We start from the raw sequence: 20,387 nt of genomic DNA on the forward strand, positions 1-20,387 counted from the left end.
GGTATGAAATACAGACAGTAAGATGTCCAAAGGGGGAGTTCTTTAGGAATATGAGTGTTTTCCCCTTTCTTCAACACATTTTCCCAGAATAATTTCAGTCCAGCCTTGCCTTGTTTTTTTACTCTCTCCTTTTGACTCCCAAATCTATGACTTTTTCCCAAATGTCTTTTCTGAATTCAAGACCCGCAGCAAACATTTTTCCACCTGGATACCCCACAAGCACCTCACAGACCACATGCCCATAATGCACCTCCTCTCCTTCCACAGGCCTTTCCTCTCTGTGTTTCCTTTTAACAGTCACTAAATCGTTCAACTAACTTTTATCCACCAAATACCTTGAGTGGGTCAACGGCTATTCTAAGTACTCAAGATACAATAACGAACAAGATGAAATCACTGCCCTCAGACAGGGAAACAGTCAAACAAGAAGCTCCAGCACCTCGCTACTGAACCGGGGGACGTGGAGGAGCATGCAGACTCCAGAATCAGACCTGAAGCAGCACCTGCATTTTTAACAAGTCTGGCAAACTCTCATGGGGAATAATTTTAATGCCAAAATGCTGCCCTCCCACACTAATTCCTGTCTACCCAGTGACAGAGCTTATTAAGGCCCAGCAATTCTGTGTTGAGCTGGCTGATCTTTCTAGCTCCCCTGAGTAGCATCTTAATTTGAGCCACAAACACTGACTACTGGAAATTCTTAGTGACATCCTAAGAAAGCTCTCTGCATCAGCTTTGGTCCTTCTAGTCATCAAAACTGTGGCCAAAGAGGTCTTTTAGAACCTACTTTTGACCACATTACTTAAAACCTTTCAGTGTCCTTAGCCCTCAAGATAAAACTCAGAGGTTCCACTTCCAAAACAGAATCCTGAGCAGATTCTCCACCATGGTGAAACAATCACAACTGGGGAACGTACAGCAGAACCTCCCTGGCCGGTCACCTCCCCACACTGAACACCTCCTCAAGGGACTAATCCTCACAGACCAGACACGCGCCACATGTACGTATATGCTGACCAGTTAGGTGGTCAACTTACAGACGTTCTACTGTATTTTTAAACAACCATTAAGTCTCTGAAAAGTTTCTAAGGGCATATAGCAAATGAAAAAACAATTTACTCAAGAAACTCTACTAAATCTCAGTAAGAACAGAGAGCGGCTGCGGCACTTGTGCCCATCTGCTGCCTTCTCCCCAGCCCTGGAGCAAGCAGCTATGGAAGCTCTACTCCAAGAGAGCGCAGCCCAGAACCCCAGGCTCCCTAGCCCTGTCTCCAGTTAGGAGACTTAGGCTCTCACCAGAACCACAGGTGCTAGCAAGGCTCCCCTCCCCGCCCGCCCCCTCAGTGCAGAGGGACCTTCTAGAAGCAAAAGCTCTACCACAGGTGCAGCACGTGGGGATGCTGAGGTTCTGATCAATCTCGCCCCTGTCCACGTAGGGTGACCAGGGGAAGTTCTAGGCTGGAATCAGCAAGCCAAGAGGATCAGCAGCTACCATCCCACTCCCCTGCAGAGCCCAGAAGTGTCACTTGGAGAGAAGCAAGTCATTGCCGCACCCTCAGCTCTGGAGCAAGGGATAAGAGGTTTTGCCTGGTGCAAATCATAAAATCAGAGAGCACTGAAGCTTATTTTATTTCAAACAGACTGTGGAGAAGTTCAACTATACAGCCACTCCTGTAAACAACAGAGATTTTCATGGCAAGCACCTGAGAAGGCTGATCACCCTGCTAAAGCAACATGTGTACCACAGGCCAGTTCGGCCCCTCACAGGGGTCCTCAAACTTTATAAACAGGAGGCCAGTTCACTGTCCCTCAGACTGTTGGAGGGCCGGACCATAGTAAAAAAAAAAAAAAACTAAACAAATTCCTACACACACTGCACATATCTTATATTGAAGTAAAAAAACAAAATGGGAACAAATACAATCACACCACCTCATGTGGCCCATGGGCCATAGTTTGAGGACCCCTGCTAGAGCAGTGGTTCTCAACCTTCCTAATGCCAGATGTATTTTCATTGTTACAAAGGGGTTGCAACCCACAGGTTGAGAATTGCTGGTAGAGGGAGGGAGAGAGACAGCTAAGAATAGCCTTCCTGGTTTTATTTTGTTTTTGTTTTTTGTTTTTTTTTTGTAGAGACAAGAGTTTCACTTTATGGCCCTATATAGGGTGCCATGGCATCACACAGCTCACAGCAACCTCCAACTCCTGGGCTTAGGCGATTCTCTTGCCTCAGCCTACCAAGTAGCTGGGACTACAGGCACCCGCCACAACACCCGGCTATTTTTTTGTTGCAGTTTGGCCAGGGCCGGGTTTGAACCCGCCACCTTCAGCATATGAGGCCGGTGCTCTACTCACTGAGCCACAGGCACCGCCCAGCCTTCCTGGTTTTAAAATAAACTTTAAATACTTCCCTCAAAAACCACCTGAGAAGAAGCCCCAGATAAAATTAGATCAAAGTGTGTAATAATTTATGCGCAGGACATTGTCAAAATCGACACAGACAGGGACAATCCAAGATGGTGGCCAAGTAACAGCCTCCCTGCAACAGGGCATGGTGCGTCTGGAGAGATAAGACTCCAAGCATCTCTGGCTCGTGGGATCTGCCTATAATCATCCCTTTGAGGATACAGGGAGTCAGCAAGGGACTTCTGGACCCCTAGAGGAGGACAAAAACAGTGGAAAACTGGCAAGTGGTTGCGTGTGTCCGATCAACCTAATCCGGCTGGCAGCCGTAAGTACAAGCAGCAGTGAGACTGCAAACCAGAAAGGCCTTACCTGTGAACTGTTTCAGTGTTTTTGGACTTGGCACTCAGTTGAACTGCCTTGGGGAGAACTTGAGCAGGAGTGCAGAGAGCTTTGGGCACTGCCTAGGGCCACAGACTGAGCCGCTGAGCTGGACAGAGCTAACAGTATTTGGCTGTGGGCCGCAGGGAGCCATTGTGAGAAAATGGCCCCGGCAAGCTATGCCCTCAGAATCGCAGAGCAAGGATTGGGCGGGAGCTAGTAACCTAGTGACTGAGCAGCCTAAAAGTGGGGACTGAGCTACCTTACAGCCTTAACCCTCAAGGGCAGAGTGAGACCAGTTTTGGCACACTGGAGCCTTGGGCTGTTGCCCTGGCTAGAGTGACGTGGCATCACAGCTCATAGCAACCTCAAACGCCTGGGCTTGGCACTGCCCAGACCTCCATAAGAGCTGCGTCGTGACCCCCAAACAGTGACCCGCGCCCGCCAGGCCTCTGCATGCACCGACCAGGAACTGCGAGAGCCGTGCAACCCTGCGTCCTCCCTCCTGTACACTCCCTGACGCCACACCGGCCTGCTTGTCTGGCCAGGGACTCTGGTAGCACCATGCCCTCCGGAGCTCTCCCTGCCTCTGTGCAGAGCCCTTGTCCTGGCCAGAGACTGCTGCATCCTTGTGTTCTCTGTGCCAAAGTCACTGGGCGCCAGGCACTCCCAGAACCGTGCACACCACCTCCGGCCCTGTTGCTGGATCCAGGTGTGTTACACTCCAGCGCTGCTTCCACAAACAGAACTCCCTGGCTGGGGCAGCCCCAGAGGAACTACACAGGGCCACTCCCTACAAAGATCCAGCAACAATAGAGTGATCCCGCTGGGGTCTAAGCTTGGAGAAACACCTCCCCAACTCTGAGGACAGCCAGAGGCAACGGTGAAAAACAATCTGAGGTGAAATCAACAGAAAAACTCTGGCAATATGAATAGTCAGAGTAGATCAACTCCCTCAAGGATCAATGGGGCAGACACAGCACAAGGTCCCATGCACAAACAAATAGCTGAGATGTCAGAAATCGAACTCAGAATCTGGATAGCAAATAAGATCGAATTAGAATTCCAAGCAGTAACCCAAAAGATATCTCAAGAATTCAACGAATTCAAAGACCAAATGACCAAAGACTCTGACACATTGAGACAAGAAGTTGCAGCCCTCAAAGATCTGAGAAACACAGTAGACTCCCTCAGTAACAGAATGGAGCAAGCAGAAGAAAGTATTTCTGACATTGAAGACAAAGCTTTCGAATGCTCCCAAACTCTCAAAGAGGAAGAGAAATGGAGGGCAAAAACAGATCACTCTCTCAGAGAGCTCTGGGATAATTCGAAGAAAACCAATATTCATCTTATAGGGATCCCCAAAAGTGACAAAGTGACTTCACAAGGCACAGAGTCTCTTCTCCATTAGATTATGAAGGAGAACTTTCCAGACATGCCAAGAGATTATGAAATTCAGATAGCAGACAGTTTCAAAACTCCAGCATGAATCAACCCAAATAATACATCCTCCAGACACATCATAATCAACTTCACTAAAGTTAATATGAAGGAGAAAATTCTCAAAGCAGCCAGACAAGAAAGCCATTACCTACAAAGGGAAGAATATTAGAATAACTGCAGATCTCTCTGCTGAAATTTTTCAAGCCAGAAGAGGGTGGTCATCGACTTTTAATCTCCTAAAGCAAAATAACTTTCAATCCCGGATCATGTACCCAGCTAAACTGAGTTTCATTTATGATGGAGAAATTAAATACTTCAATGACATTCACATGTTGAAGAAATTTGCCATAACTAAACCAGCTCTCCAGGATATTCTCAGACCTATCCTCCATAAAGACCAGCATAATCCTCCACCACAAAAGTAAACCCACCCAGAAAAAATTTTTTTTCTTTAATTTTATTGTTGGGGATTCATTGAGGGTACAATAAGCCAGGTTACACTGATGCAATTGTTAGGCAAAGTCCCCCTTGCCCATCCAGAAAATTTTGATCAAATTCCAACTTCCACAGTTGCAAAAGGATTAAAAATGTCCACCGGATTCTCAAGAGGAGTATCAATATTCTCAACTAATGTGAATGGTTTAAATTGTCCTCTAAAGAGGCACAGGTTGGCTGACTGGATACAAAAACTCAAGCCAGATTATATGCTGCATACAAGAATCACATCTTACATTAAAAGACAAATATAGACTCAAGGTGAAGGGATGGTCATCTATACTCCAGGCAAATGGAAAGCAGAAAAACGCAGGTGTTGCAATCCTATTCGCAGACGCAATAGGCTTTAAACCAACCCAAATAAGGAAGGATAAGGATGGACACTTCATATTTGTTAAAGGTAATACTCAATATGATGAGATTTCAATTATCAATACTCATGCACCCAACCAGAACGTACCTCAATTTATAAGAGCAACTCTAACAGACATGAGCAACTTGATTTCCTCCAGTTCCATAGAAGTTGGAGATTTTTTTTTTTTTCGTAGAGACAGAGTCTCACTATACCGCCCTCGGTAGAGTGCCGTGGCATCACATGGCTCACAGCAACCTCTAACTCTTGGGCTTACGCGATTCTCTTGCCTCAGCCTCCCGAGTAGCTGGGACTACAGGCGCCCGCCACAACGCCCGGCTATTTTTTTTTGTTGTTGCAGTTTGGCCGGGGCTCGGTTTGAACCCGCCACCCTTGGCATATGGGGCTGGCGCCCTACTCACTGAGCCACAGGCGCCGCCCAGAAGTTGGAGATTTTAACACCCCTTTAGCAGTGCTGGATAAGATCCTCCAAAAACAAGCTAAGCACAGAAATTTTAGATTTAAACTTAACCATTCAACATCTGGACTTAGCAGACATCTACAGAACATTTCATCCCAACAAAACTGAATACACATTCTTCTCATCAGCCCACAGAACATACTCCAAAATCAACCACATCCTAGGCCACAAATCTAACCTCAGCAAATTTTAAAAAATAGTAATTATTCCTTGCATGTTCTCAGACCATCATGGAATAAGAGTTGAACTCAATAACAACAGGAACCTGCATATCCATACAAAAACATGGAAGTTAAACAACCTTATGCTGAAGGATAGATGGGTTATAGACGAGATTAAGAAGGAAATCACCAAATTTTTGGAACAAAACAACAATCAAGACATGAATTACCAGAGCCTCTGGGATACTGTAAAGGCAGTCCTAAGAGGGAAATTTATAGCACTGCAAGCCTTCTTCAAGAAAACAGAAAGAGAGGAAGTTAATGACGTAATGGGACATCTCAAGCAACTGGAGAAGGAAGAACATTCCAATCCCAAACCCAGCAGAAGAAAAGAAAGAACCAAAATCAGAGCAGAACTATATGAAATTGAAAACAAAAGAATTATACAACAGATCAATAAATCCAAAAGTTGGTTTTTTGAAAAGATCAATAAAATAGATAAACCTTTGGCCAATGTAACCAGGGAAAAATGAGTAAAATCTCGAATTTCATCAATCGGAAATGGTAATGATGAAATAACAACAGACCCCTCAAAAATTAAAAAAATCCTTAACGAATACTACAAGAAACTCTACTCTCAGAAATATGATAATCTGAAAGAGGGGCGGCGCCTGTGGCTCAGCGAGTAGGGCGCCGGCACAATATACCGAGGGTGGTGGGTTCAAACCCAGCCCCAGCCAAACTGCAACAACAACAACAAAAAAAAATCCAAAAGAAATCGGATCAATACCTGGAAGTATGCCAACTACCAAGACTTAGCCAGAATGAAGTGGAAATGTTGAACAGGCCTATATCAAGTTGAAATAGCATCAACTATACAAAATCTCCCTAAAAAGAAAAGCCCAGGACCAGATGGCTTTACGTCAGAATTCTACCAAACCTTTAAAGAAGAATTACCCTGTTTCCCTGAAAATAAGACTTCCTCCGAAAATAAGACCTACTTATAGGAAAGATAAGACGTCCCCTGAAAATAAGACCTAGCGCATCTTTGGGAGCACACCTTAAAATAAGACACTGTCTTGTTTTCGGGGGAAACAGGGTAGTACCTATATTACTAAACCTCTTCCAAAATATAAAAAAAGAAGGAATATTACACAACACATTCTACAAAGCAAACATCACCTTGATCCCCAAACCAGGGAAAGACCCAACAAGAAAAGAAAATTTTAGACCAATATCACTAATGAATACTGATGCTAAAATACTCAATAAGATCCTAACAAACAAACAACATCAAAAAAATTATACACCACAACCAAGTGGGATTTATCCCAGGGTCTCAAGGCTGGTTCGATATACATAAATCTATAAATGTAATTCAACACATAAACAAACTAAAAAGTAAGGACCATATGATTCTTTCAATTGATGCAGAAAAAGCTTTTGATAATATCCAGCATCCCTTCATGATCAGAACACTTAAGAAAATTGGTATGGAAGGGACATTTCTTAAACTAATAGAGACCATCTACAGCAAACCCACAGCCAATATCGTATTGAATGGAGTTAAATTGAAATCATTTCCACTTAGATCAGGAACCAGGCAAGGTTGCCCATTGTCTCCATTGCTCTTTAACATTGTAATGGAAGTTTTAGCCATTGCAATTAGGGAAGAAAAGGCGATCAAGGGTATCCACATAGGGTCAGAAGAGATCAAACTTTCACTCTTCGCAGATGATATGATCATATATCTGGAAAACACTAGGGATTCTACTACAAAACTTTTAGAAGTGATCAAGGAATACAGCAATGTGTCAGGCTACAAAATCAACACCCATAAATCTGTAACCTTTATATATACCAACAATAACCAAGCTGAAAAAACAGTCAAGGACTCTATTCTTTTCACAGTAGTGCCAAAGAAGATGAAATATTGGGGAGTATACCTAACAAAGGACGTGAAAGATCTCTATAAAGAGAACTATGAAACTTTAAGAAAAGAAATAGCTGAAGATGTTAACAAATGGAAAAACACACTATGCTCATGGCTGGGAAGAATCAACCTTGTTAAAATGTCCATACTACCCAAAGCAATATATAATTTTAATGCAATTCCTATTAAAGCTCCATTGTCATATTTTAAAGAACTTGAAAAAATAATACTTCGTTTTATATGGAATCAGAAAAAACCTCGAATAGCCAAAACATTACTCAGCCATAAAAACACAGCAGGAGGAATCATGCTATCAGACCTGAGACTGTACTATAAATTGATAGTGATCAAAACAGCATGGTACTGGCATAAAAACAGAGAAGTAGGTGTCTGGAACAGAATAGAGAACCAAGAGATGAATCCAGCTACTTACCGTTATTTGATCTTTGACAAGCCAATTAAAAACATTCAGTGGGGAAAAGATTCCCTATTTAACAAATGGTGCTAGGTAAACTGGCTGGCAACCTATAGAAGATTGAAACTGGACCACACCTTTCTCCATTAACTAAGATAGACTCTCACTGGATTAAAGATTTAAACTTAAGACATGAAACTATAAAAATACGAAGAAAGTGCAGGGAAAACTCTTAAAGGACTCAGACTGAGTGAATATTTTATGAGGAGGACTCCCCAGGCAATTGAAGCAGTTATCAAAAATACACTACTGGGACCTGATCAAACTAAAAAGCTTCTGCACAGCCAAGAACATAGTAAGTAAAGCAAGCAGACAGCCCTCAGAATGGGAGAAAATGTTTGCAGGTTATACCTCTGATAAAGGTCTAATAACCAGAATCCACAGAGAACTCAAACGTATTAGCAAGAAAAGAACACATAATCCCATCTCAGGGTGGGCAAGGGACTTGAAGAGAAACTTCTCTAAAGAAGACGGACGCATGATCTACAAACACATGAAAAAAAGCTCATCATCCTTAATTATCAGAGAAATGCAAATCAAAACTACTTTGAGATATCACCTAACCCCAGTAAGAGTAGCCCACATAACAAAATCCCAAAACCAGAGATGTTGGCCTGGATATGGAGAAAATGGCACACTTCTACACAGCTGGTGGGAATGCACACTAATACGTTCCTTCTGGAAGAAGGTTTGGAGAATAGAGACCTAAAAATAGACCTGTCATTCAATCCTATAATTCCTTTACTAGGTTTATACCCAGAAGACCAAAAATCACAATATAACAAAGACATCTGTACCAGAATGTTTATAGCAGCCCAATTTATAATTGCTAAGTCATGGAAGAAGCCCAAGTGCCCATTGACCCACGAATGGACTAGCAAATTGTGGTACATGTATACCATGGAATATTATGCAGCCTTAAAGAAAGATGGAGACTTTACCTCTTTCATGTTTAAATGGATGGAGCTGGAACATATTCTTAGCAAAGTATCTCAGGAATGGAAGAAAAAGTATCCAATGTACTCAGCCCTACTACGAAGCTAAATTATAGCTTTCACATCAAGGCTATAACCCAACTATAGTACAAGACTATGAGGAAAGGGCCTAGGAAGGGGAAGGGAGTGGGGACGTTAGGGTGGAGCGAGGGTAATGGGTGGGGCCACACCTACGGTGCATCTTAGAATGGGTATAGGCGAAACCTCTAAATGCAGAATACAAATGTCTGCATACAATAACTAAGAAAATGCCATGAAGGCTATGTTGAACAGTTCGATGAGAATATTCCAGATTGTATATGAAACTAGCACATTGTACCCCTTGATTGCACTAATGTACATAGCTATGATTTAACAATAAAACAAAAAAATCAATGCAGACAGAGAGCAACCAGCCTGTGATTAGCAAAGCCCAACACGTGGGTGTGAACACCAGCAGAGGCAAGCACCGTGGTTCAGGATCCAGAGTTGCTCTAATATATAACCTAAAATATCCACTATCAACAAAAAATTAGCAGACATACAAAAAAACAGGAAAGTGTAATTCATACACAAGAAAGTGGGAAACAGAAACTGCCTCTCAGAGGGCTCAGATGTCATATTTAACAGAGAAAGTAGCCATTATAGGTATGTTCAAAGAACTAGAGTAGCTCAACAGTAGATTTGAACTGGCAGAAGAATTAGCCAACTTAAGCATAGATCCATAGAGATTATGCGATCTGAACACACGGAGAAAAATGTTTCTTCATATACAAGGGAGTAAGAATAAGATTAAAAGTGAACTTGTCATCAAAAGCAACATCAGCCAAAAAACAATTTGGATGAAATATTCAAATTGTGGAAGATAAAAAAATCATTAACCAAGAATCTTACACCTAGCACAACTAAACTGTCAGAAATGATGAGACAGTGGTGCCAGCAAGACGGTGGACTAGGCAGCTCCAGGCCCTCATTCTCCACAGAAATACTGACAAACCAAAAGTTGACCAGAATTATCTTATACAACTCAGGAAATTGGTCAAATATCTATAGCAACTAAACAAATGCAACATCAAGAAAAAGCCACATTTAAAATGGAAGAACATGTCGAGGCATCTTTACTGGCCCTTGCCCCACCTGCTCCTGATGCTGCACAGCACAGGACTGGGGGAAGCTGTAACCTGGGCCCCAGTTCCTTTCCACAAAACAGAGATCAAACTACAAAATTCTAACATTCAGCAAACTAAAAATAGAAGGAAATCACCTCACCACATTAAAGTCATATAAGAAAACCCATAGCTGACATTGTACTTGATGAGGAAAGACTGAAAGCATTTGCTCTAAGATCTGGAAGCAGACGCCAGTGCCTGCCTTCACCACTTCTATTTAAAATTGTACTGCGAGTCGTAGGCAGAACAATATAGCAAGAAAAAGAAACAAAAAGCATACAAACTGGAAAAGAAGTAAAATTATCTCTTCACAGACAACATGAAATCTAAAGATTTCATATACCAAAACTGTTAGAATAAAATTCAGCGAAGTTGAAGATACAAAATCATACACAAAACTCATCCCATGTTCACGGATTATAAGATTTTATATTGTTAAGATGTCAATAGTACTCAAAGCATTCTATAGATTCAATGCAATCCTTAATCAAAATTCCAATTATCTTTTTTGTAGAAATAGAAAAATCCATCCTAAAATTCATATGGAACCTCAAGGGACACTGAATAGCTAATAGCTAATCTTGAAAAAGAAGAACAAAGTTGGAGATCCCACACTTCCTGATTTCAAAACTTACTATGAGTACAGTCATTAAAATAGTGCCGCAGTACTGGCCACAAGGACAGACCAATGGAACAGAATACAAAGCCTACTAACATGGCTCGGCACCTGTAGCTCAGTGGCTAGGGTGCTGGCCGCATACACCAGAGCTGGCGGGTTCAAATCCAGCCCAGGCCTGCCAAACAACAACAACTACAACCAAAAAATAGCTGGGTGTTGTGGTGGGCGCCTGTAGTCCCAGCTATTTGGGAGGCTGAGACAAGAGAATCGCTTAAGCCCAAGAGTTTGAGGTTGCTGTGAGCTGTGAGGCCGCAGCACTCTACCAAGGGTGACAGTGAGATTTTGCCTCAAAAAAAAAGAAAGCCTAGAAACAAAGCTTCATATCTACACCTAAATATTTTTTTTCTTTTTTGAGACAGAGTCTCATTCTATTGCTCTGGCTAAAGTACAGTGGAGTCATCATAGCTCACAGAAACCTTGAACTCCTGGGCTCAAGCAATCCTCCTGCCTTAGCCTCCTGAGCAGCTGGGACTACAGGTACATGCTACACACCCAGCTAATTTTTTCTATTTTGGGTAGAGACTGGGTGAGGGGGTGAGTCTCGAACTCCTGTCCTTGAGCAATTGTCCTTGGCCTCCCAGAATGCTAGGATTACAGGGATTACAGGCATGAACACTACAACTAGCCTATAGTCGAATGATTCTTAACTAGGGTCTCAAGACCATTCAATGGGGAAAAGATAGTCTTTTCAACAAATGATGCTGAGAAAACAGCCTATTCATATGCAAAAAATTAAATTGGACTCTTACCTATATGCAACAATATTTGAGTATAGAAAATAACTCAAAATGGATCCCAGATCTCCATATGACAGCTAAAACTTAACTCTTGACAAAAAAAAAAAAAACAAAAAAACAAAACAAGGAGTAAGTCTCACAGCATTGAATTTGGCAAGGATTTCATGGATAAGGCCTCAAAGGCACAAGTAACAAATTAAAAAAAAAAAAAAAGTCAAATATGACATCAGAAAAACGAGAAAGTAACAACCACAAAAAAAAATCCAAATACGACATCAGAAAAACTAAAAACTTTTGCACATCAAAAGACATTATCCACTCAGGAGGCTGGGGCAGGAGACCTGTTTGAGCCCAGTAGCGCAGGGCTGTAGTATGCTTTGATTACACCTATGAACACCCACCGTAGTCCAGCCACGGCAACATAGCAAGACCCAATCTCCAAATTAAAAGAGACAGAGAGAGTGAGAGAGAGAGAGAGAGAAAACAGAGGACCCTACCAACACCAACTCAACAAACAGGCAGCACAAGGCAGTGGAGAGATGTGTGCAAGTCACACATCTGATGAAGAGATTAATATGCAGGTAACAGAGAGAACTCCTAAAACTCAACCAAAAAAAAGTAACTAGCCCAATTAAAAAATGGGCAAAGCACTTGAACAGGTACTTCTGCAAAGATAACCACAATGACGGCCCAGGCATGGTGGCTCACACCTACAATCCCAGCACTCTGGGAGGCCAAAGTGGGTGGATCACTTGAGCTCAGGAGTTCGAAACCAGTCTGAGCAAGAGGAGACCTCCTCTCTAAAAATAGCTGGGTGCCTGTAGTCCCAGCTACTCAGGAGGCTGAGGCAAGAAGATCGCTTGAGCCCAAGAGTTTTAGGCTACCATGAACTGTGAGGCCATGACACTCTACTGAAAGTGACAAGGTAAGACTGTCTCAAAAAAAAAAAAAAAAAAACACACACACATAGTGAGATACTGCTTCACATCCATTAGGATAACTGATTTAATAAAACAAGTGTTGCTGAGGATGTGCCTGGATCCTTGTGCATTATTGATGGAAAAGTAAAATAGTGTTGTCACTATGGAAAATGATAGTTCCTCAAAAAATTAAAAATAGGAATAGTTTATGATCAAGCAATTCCATTTCTAGGTATATACCTAATAGAATTGAAAGCAAGGACTCAGATATTTGTACACCCATGTTCGTAGTAGCATTACTTAAAAAAGCCAAAAGGCAAAGCAACCAAGTGTCCACTGACAGATGACTGAATAAACAAAATGTGCCATATCCAGCCTTTAAAAGAAAGGAAATTCTGACAAACGGATGAGCCTGGAGGACATTACTCTCGTGAAGTAAGCCAGACACAGAAGGCCAGATGCTGTACCAGGTACTCATCTGAGGTACGCGGAGTAGCCAAAGTCCCAGACAGAAATGAGAACGACGGCTGCCAGGGGCTGAGGAGGGCAGGGTAGGGAGGTAGTGTTTAATAGGTATGGAATTTCAATTTGGAAAGATGAGAATTCTGTGGATGGATGGTGGTGCCGGCTACACAACAATGTGAATGTACTTAATCCCAATGAACTCCACACTTAAAAGATGGTTAAAATAGTAAATTTTATGTTGTATGTAAATAACCAAGGAAGTATAAATTTTTAATCCACCAATATATGAATTCAAGATTGAGGAAACATGGCTTAAAATTAATGTGAGGATAATGTTTTTTTAAAATTAGGGTATTTTATTCATTATGTAGTTACTAGTTTACATCTGTCCTTTAAAAGTGACTTCCCAACTAGTCCAGCCTCCGCACTCTCAGCCTAGGATCACACTAGGGCCAGATTTCCAATCCCAGGTCAGACCCTGCCCACAAGCCTGAACTGGGTTTTCTTTGCCGTATCATTAAGTCCACACTTAACAAGCGAGCATTTTAAGACCTTCTCAATTCATCTTTAAAACTAAACTTCCAGTCATTTTCCAGTGAACTGTCCTGATTCCCTTTTACATGGCCTGTGTTCAGCCACATTATTTCCCTTTCAACGTCTACTGTCTCTGCTTACACCAATTCCTTAGCCAAATGCTCTTTCTTCGCTACAGACATCCAACTCACTTCTCAAGGACCAGACCAGCTACGTATCATTTTTTAGATTGTTCTGGTGCCCCACAGAAGCCACTGTATTATCCCTCATTCCACAGTACTTGTCCATAGGTACTTCTGTGCAAGCAAGCTGGTTAATTACAGCTCAGCTGTTTACGAGTTCTCCTCAAGGGAGACCAAGGTTTATTCACTTTTGTGTACCCATAACACTAAGCACCCAATAACTGATGTTGAACAATATAAGGAGCCCACGCAAAGAACAAATCTCTCTAGTTGACACTACAAGGTCAAGGGTACTACCACAGCCAACGTGCTTGAAACTTGGATTGCTTCCACCTTTTGGCTGTTGCAAGTCAAATGTCTCTACTTGACATTACAAGAGTAAAGACATATATGTGGGATATGGTGTCTTCTTTGGGTAATAGATTTAAAGAGTTCACGCGCAAATGACTGCACCTTCAAGTTGGTCACATGTAAAGACAGACGTATGGGAAAGCAGGCTGTATGGCCAGGCAAGAAAAACACTCAACAAAAGTACCAGAAGATCTGCCATCTAGGTGGAAGCAGGGTCCTTAATCTGGCCCACTACAGCAATGATTTTCACCCAGTGTGAAGATCTTACATGTGCCAAAAAATTTTTAAAAATCATTAATTAAATTATTTTTGAAATAAGTTCAAAGTACAGTAAGTACAGTCTTATTTTTACTCTTTTTTTGATCAACATAATTCAAGGTGTTGCAGAGTACTAACGGTTCAAGTGTGTCATTAGATAAAAAAGGTTGAGAACACCGCAGCTCTGGAGTAATGCTCACCTCCAAGAGTATGTAAGCATGCCAGAGAGGGAGATTTTGGCTCACTTTAAAAAATTATAATAATCAGAGGTGCCCAATTACGTAATGAGACTTAAAGAGTAACTCAATTATTGGAAGTGTTGACACACAAAATGAAAGATCATTTGTTCTAAGATTTTTTTTTGCATCAGCAAAGGTTTGATCAGAACGATCTAAGACCATTTTTTCATTCAATTCATGTTATGTACCTAACACTATTCTATGCCCCACCAACAGAGTAGTAGACACAGTTCTGATCATTTGGTGCTTCTACAGACTCTCAAGTACAACATTTAAAATATATAGATAGAAAACAGACCTCAGAAATAGACCAACAGGGCGGTGCCTGTGGCTCAGCGAGTAGGGCGCCGGCCCCATATACCGAGGGTGGCGGGTTTGAACCCAGTCCTGGCCAAACTGCAACAAAAAATAGCCAGGCATTCTGGCGGGTGCCTGTAGTCCCAGCTACTCAGGAGGCTGAGGCAGGAGAATCGCCTAAGCCCAGGAATTGGAGGTTGCTGTGAGCTGTCAGGCCAGGTACTCAACCAAGGGCAACACTGTCTCGATAAAAAGAAATAGACCAACAAATATATGAGAATCTGATCAATGATAAGTGAACATTTAAAGTAGTGTGCAAGGGATGGGCTCTCTGATAAATAGAAATAGCTGATAAGTAATAAAGAAGAAAGCAAACTGGACCCCACTCATGTCACCAACATCATTTCCAAAACAAACCATAAAACGTTCAGAGGCTAAAACAGGAGAATATCTTTATGGCCTTGGGACAGAAATAGGTTTCCTACATAAGACACAAAAAGCACAAACCATAGAAAGAATACAGGTGCAACTGCATTAAACTTGTGAGCTTCAGTTAACCAAAAGATCCCAGGAAAAGAAGGGGAAAAAAAGCCAAATCTAGACTTCCTAATACATTAAGTCTTCAAATCATGCCATTACCTTCAACATCATTTACTTATTACATTAATGAGAAAAAAAAAAAATCCATTCCCCTCCATTGCCACTGTGAAGTGGAGCCGGCAGGTTCTTCCCACGTCCATGTGGGTTCATTCCAGGCACTCGTTTTTCCCCACACCCCACAGAGGTGCACATCAAGCTAATTAGCATGTCTACACTGCCCCAGTCTGAGTGTGGGTGTCCTGTGATGGAATGGTGTTCTGGCCAGGGCTGGTTCTCATCTTGTACCCTGGGATGCTGGCTGGCACAGGCTCCAGCCACCTACAGCCCTGATCTGGAATAAGTGGGTTAGAAAATGGATGAAAGGGGAGGTGCCCATAACTCAGTGGGTAGGGCACCAGCCACATACACCCAGGCTGACAGGTTCAAACCCAGCGCAGGCCAGGGCCAGCTAAAATCAACAATGAGAACTGTAAGAAAACAATAGCAGGTCGTTGTGGAGGGCGCCTGTAGTCCCAGCTTCTTGGGAGGCTGAGGCAAGAGAATCACTTAAGCCCAAGACTTTGAGGTTTCTGTGAGCTGTGACACCACAGCACTCTACTGAAGGTGACAAAGTGAGACTCTGTCTCAAAAAAAAGAAAAGAAAAGGAATGAATGATACAAACTATTGTCAAAAAAAAATTCATAAAGTGGACAATTATCCTCCGGATGTATGACAATAACTAGTGTGGTACCAAAGCACACAGCAAGCCCCCTTATTTGTTGTTTCTTTGTGAACTGCTCAGTGATAGGAGGTATTCCTCACAATTTCCACTTTGTAAATACGTATTCCTTAATTTCACCCACTACCACTAGGCTGCCACCACTCACTGATTCACCAAAAATTGGGAAATAATTACCTTCTTTGTTTTTATTAATCTTTCTTAGATGCATGTATAGCTTACATTTATTTCAACATTTACTATCACAAAATAATAAAAAACCAACAACCATAAAAAACTCCCCCAAAACAAAGCCAAAAATGGCCAACTTAAAAGTGAACATTTGGAAGATAACTCGCAGATAAGACAGAGAGTTTTGATTATTTTAAAATTTATTTCCCATTATGTAAAGTTGAAATAATTACCTGAAAGACAACAAGTAAAAGCATGAACTATTGGGTTAGGTGGCTAAGATTTTATTACATACATACATATCATAAGTGTTTGGGGCCTTTCTTTAGAAGGTTAATGATATTTTTGTGACCAGAAATATGACATAGGAACTTAACTCCTATTTCTATCATTTAGCCTGTGGGAAAACTGGTTTCATCATATGTCATTTCAGGTAAAGTTTCAGTTTCCAAGAATCTATAGCCAATGTTAAGTGAGGACTTACTGTATATACAACCAAAGGATTAGCATCCAAAATACATAAAGAAGGCCTATAAATTAGTACAAAAATATAAAAATGACTCAACAGAAAAATAAGCAAAAGACCTGAACATTTCATAGAAGAGGAAACCCAATGGTCCATAAACACTACGCATCTGGTCTGGGAAATGCAAACAACTAAAGCCACAATGAAAAACCATTTCATAATTGCCAGAATGAAAAAATTTCAAATATCAACCTTTGCCAAGGATGCAGAGCAGGAAGAACTGTTAAAAACTAGCCAGAGGGTAAACTGGTACAACCCCTTGGAAAATGAGCTGTGCATTATGTTGCTAAAGTAGAAATCAGCATCCCTTTTGCCCCAGTAATTCAGCTGCAAGGTATCTACCCCAGAGTGTAAGTCCTGCTAAGTGCACAGGGAAGCATATAGCTGTATTGTTTTTAAAAGCAAAATACCAGGAAGATTAGAATGATAAACTGTGGTATGACTCACCATAGGGAATATTACAGCAATGAAAATTAATGAACCACAGCTATAAATACTAACATGCATGAACCAGTAAAACATAACTGTTGAGGAAAAAGAACCTGAACATGACCTAAAGTCCCAAAACAGGCCAAAAGAAACAAAATGTTGTTTAATGATATGTATTTAGTGAAAATATAAGGAAGACTAAGGAATTCTGGATAATTTGAGAGGAAGGCACCACTGAAGGAGAAACCTGTGCTATTATTATTAATTTAAAATAAATATATATGATACGTGTTTTAAGAAATTACATATGTCGATGTAAACTTCAAACAAAAATGAAAAACTTAAGCCTATAATTTCATGAACCTAACCCAATAGTTCACGCTTTACCTTGTCTTTCATGTAATTATTTCAACTTTACACAATGGGGAGTAAATTTTAAAATCATCAAAAGTCCCTGTCTTACCTCTGAGTTATCTTCCAAACGTTCACTTTTAAGGGGGCCATTTTTGGTTTTGTTTGGGGGGAGTTTTGTGGTTGTTGGTTTTTTTATTTGTTTCTGTTTTGCTTTGAGACAGAGTCTGGCTATTGCCCAGGCTGGATGAAGCGCAGGGGTTATCACGGCTCACTGTAACCATGAACTCCTGGGCTCCAGGGATCCTCCCTAGCAGCAAGGCAGGGCGCCTGGTTCACTGATGGTACTTCTGTACAGAGGGGGTCCTGCTGGGTTCCTCAGGTCCTGGCCTCAAGCCATCTTCCCAGCCTCAGCCTCTCAAAGTGCTGGATTGCAAGCGTCAGCCACCGCACCGGCCTGGTGGGTTATTTTTAAACTCAGAATACACGTATATACAGAAATCATACTTGCTCCCTAGCTAGCCCCCCAAAGTTAGGGACCTGAAATGACCTCATACGATCCTGACACTCTTCCTGTACCTTCGTTTTACAAGAGGTGGAAACCAAAGCTCGGCGGAGCACCGAGTCAAGCTCACTCGGTTAAGTGGGTCAGTGGGTCTTGAATCCAGCTTTTAGCCGACTCCAAAGTCATCCTCTCTCCTCGCACCACCCTTTCGCCACGCCTAAACTTTTCAAATCTTTTCCCTGTCTTGATAATCAACTTTTTAAACGAGCCTACATCAGGTTCAAAGGCCGAGGGGAGTGCGAGCGGTCACCCCCCCAGGGGCGGGCGACCACTGGGCGGCCGCGCACCCCACTGCGCGCCAGCGCCTCTCGCGCGCCCCCCCAGGGGCGAAGGACCGCGGCCTCTCTGGGCTCCTGTCGCCGTCCGCGCACCCGGGGGTCGCGCCCAGGGGTCCGGGGGAGGATCGGGAGCGAGGCCGCGCAGGGCCCCCGGCCCAGCCGCCCCTCGCGGCCCCGCCCCGCCTACCCGCGCGCTGTGCGGACAGTAGCTCTTGCTGAAGATCATCACCCGGTTGCCCTCGATGAGGCCCATGATGCGGCGCCGCACCTCCTCTCGGTCCTCCGGCGGGCGGCTGGTCCCGGGGGACGACAGGCGGGTGCGGCGCCCGGGGGGCGACGACATGGGCACGCCGCGGACGCTGCCCAGGGGGCGGTTGGGGACGACGCCCACATTCCCCAGCCTCGGCGACTTTGGCGCCGGCGACGGTGACTTTGACGCCGGCAGCGGTGACTTTGGCGCCGGCGGCGGCGACGACGGCGACTGCCGCTCCAGGGTTCCGTTCGCCCTCCCGGCCAGGCCCGGCCTGCTCAGAAACTGTGACCGGAGCTCCGGGACCGCGACCACCGCCCACTCTTTCCCCGCCCCGTACCGGCCAGGAGTCCTCGGGGCTGCCGCTGGCCCCAGCCCCGCCCCCATAGCCCCGCCCCATAGCCCCGCCCCGCGCATGCGAACTAGGTCGTCTGCGCGCCCGCGGCGCGGGAGTTACCTCCTGGTCAGGTGCCCTTCTTCCAGCTCGGCGCCTAAAGGTGTGTGCACCCTGGACCACCTGGTCTCGGTGATGCGCCCAGAGACGGCCTTTGTACAATAACTTCCACTCCTAACAATCACCAGCCCCCTCAAACCACCTTAAAATCTATAGTCGTCAGGGAAGACAGACGTCTCCATTCTAGGAGGGGTGTGAATAAAACCATTTTTTTTTTTTTGAATAAAACCATTTTTAGGAAAGTTTACATATTACACAAGGTGAATAAAAATACTGCGTTTCCTATCTCAGTGTAGTTCTAAGACGAGTACCCTAGGTTGCTACCCGTCATTTCCCTACTAGATTAAGTTCCAGAGCCACGTCAATCTGTCTACCTCTCAGCTGCCTCTCCTGACACTCTCCTCTGGTTCACTAAGCTTCAGCTATGCTAGTTTCCTGTTAAAATCTGTATTCTAATTAAGGCCTTAAAGAAGCACAAGCTCTGGAGCCAGACAGCTCGGCTTTGAATCCTGGCTCCCTATTCTCTAGCTGATTATCTTAGGCAATACTTAGACTAATAACAGTCCTTGCCTTAAAGGCTTGGTGTACATTTGAAATGCATTGATTGAGGTCAAGGGCTTAGGACAGCATTTGGCCTGTGGTAAGGGTTCAATGAATTTGTGGATAAAATCTCATTACTTACTCCTCCTAACAGCCCTGTAAAAAAGAGGTTATTGTCTCTGTCTCACAGAAGAGAAAACTAAGGAAGAGAAACAGGACATAATTTGTCCAAAGTTACCTAGATGGTAAAAAGAAGTGAGATATAAATCCTAGCTCACTAGCCACTGGCCGTGATACTTTTTCCAGCATTAACACTGTACAAAGTTTTATTCTTTTGGTGGATTTTAAGCGTGGGAAGAAAGTAGAATTGTCTTTACTTCATCATCTTTAACTACAAGTTCTTTTTTTAAAACCCATGATAAATTCATTTTATGAATTTTTCTCTAAATGCTTCTTTGGCTCCCCATTGCATTTTGATCCTTGTCTTTCATTGTCATGTATTTCTATAAAATTTTTAATTTCTAAATTAAAATTTTTAAATCATTTTTTAAAAATTAAATTGGGGCACAGTAGCT

The 20,387-nt window shown here is 42.9% G+C and overlaps 1 protein-coding gene across 1 annotated transcript in view; it reads right to left on the reverse strand.

The window, feature by feature from the left end:
• Positions 1–19,175, reverse strand: part of TXNRD3 (thioredoxin reductase 3) — a 63,200-nt gene extending 44,025 nt beyond the window's left edge. The window contains exon 1 of the mRNA XM_053599554.1: positions 18,756–19,175. Within this exon, the coding sequence (XP_053455529.1) occupies positions 18,756–18,911 (156 nt within the window). The 5' untranslated portion in view covers positions 18,912–19,175. The remainder of the gene's footprint in view (positions 1–18,755) is intronic.
• Between the last annotated feature and the right edge of the window lie 1,212 nt (positions 19,176–20,387).

This window comes from Nycticebus coucang, chromosome 8, assembly GCF_027406575.1.
Source record: "Nycticebus coucang isolate mNycCou1 chromosome 8, mNycCou1.pri, whole genome shotgun sequence".
NCBI classification, from domain to species: domain Eukaryota; kingdom Metazoa; phylum Chordata; class Mammalia; order Primates; family Lorisidae; genus Nycticebus; species Nycticebus coucang.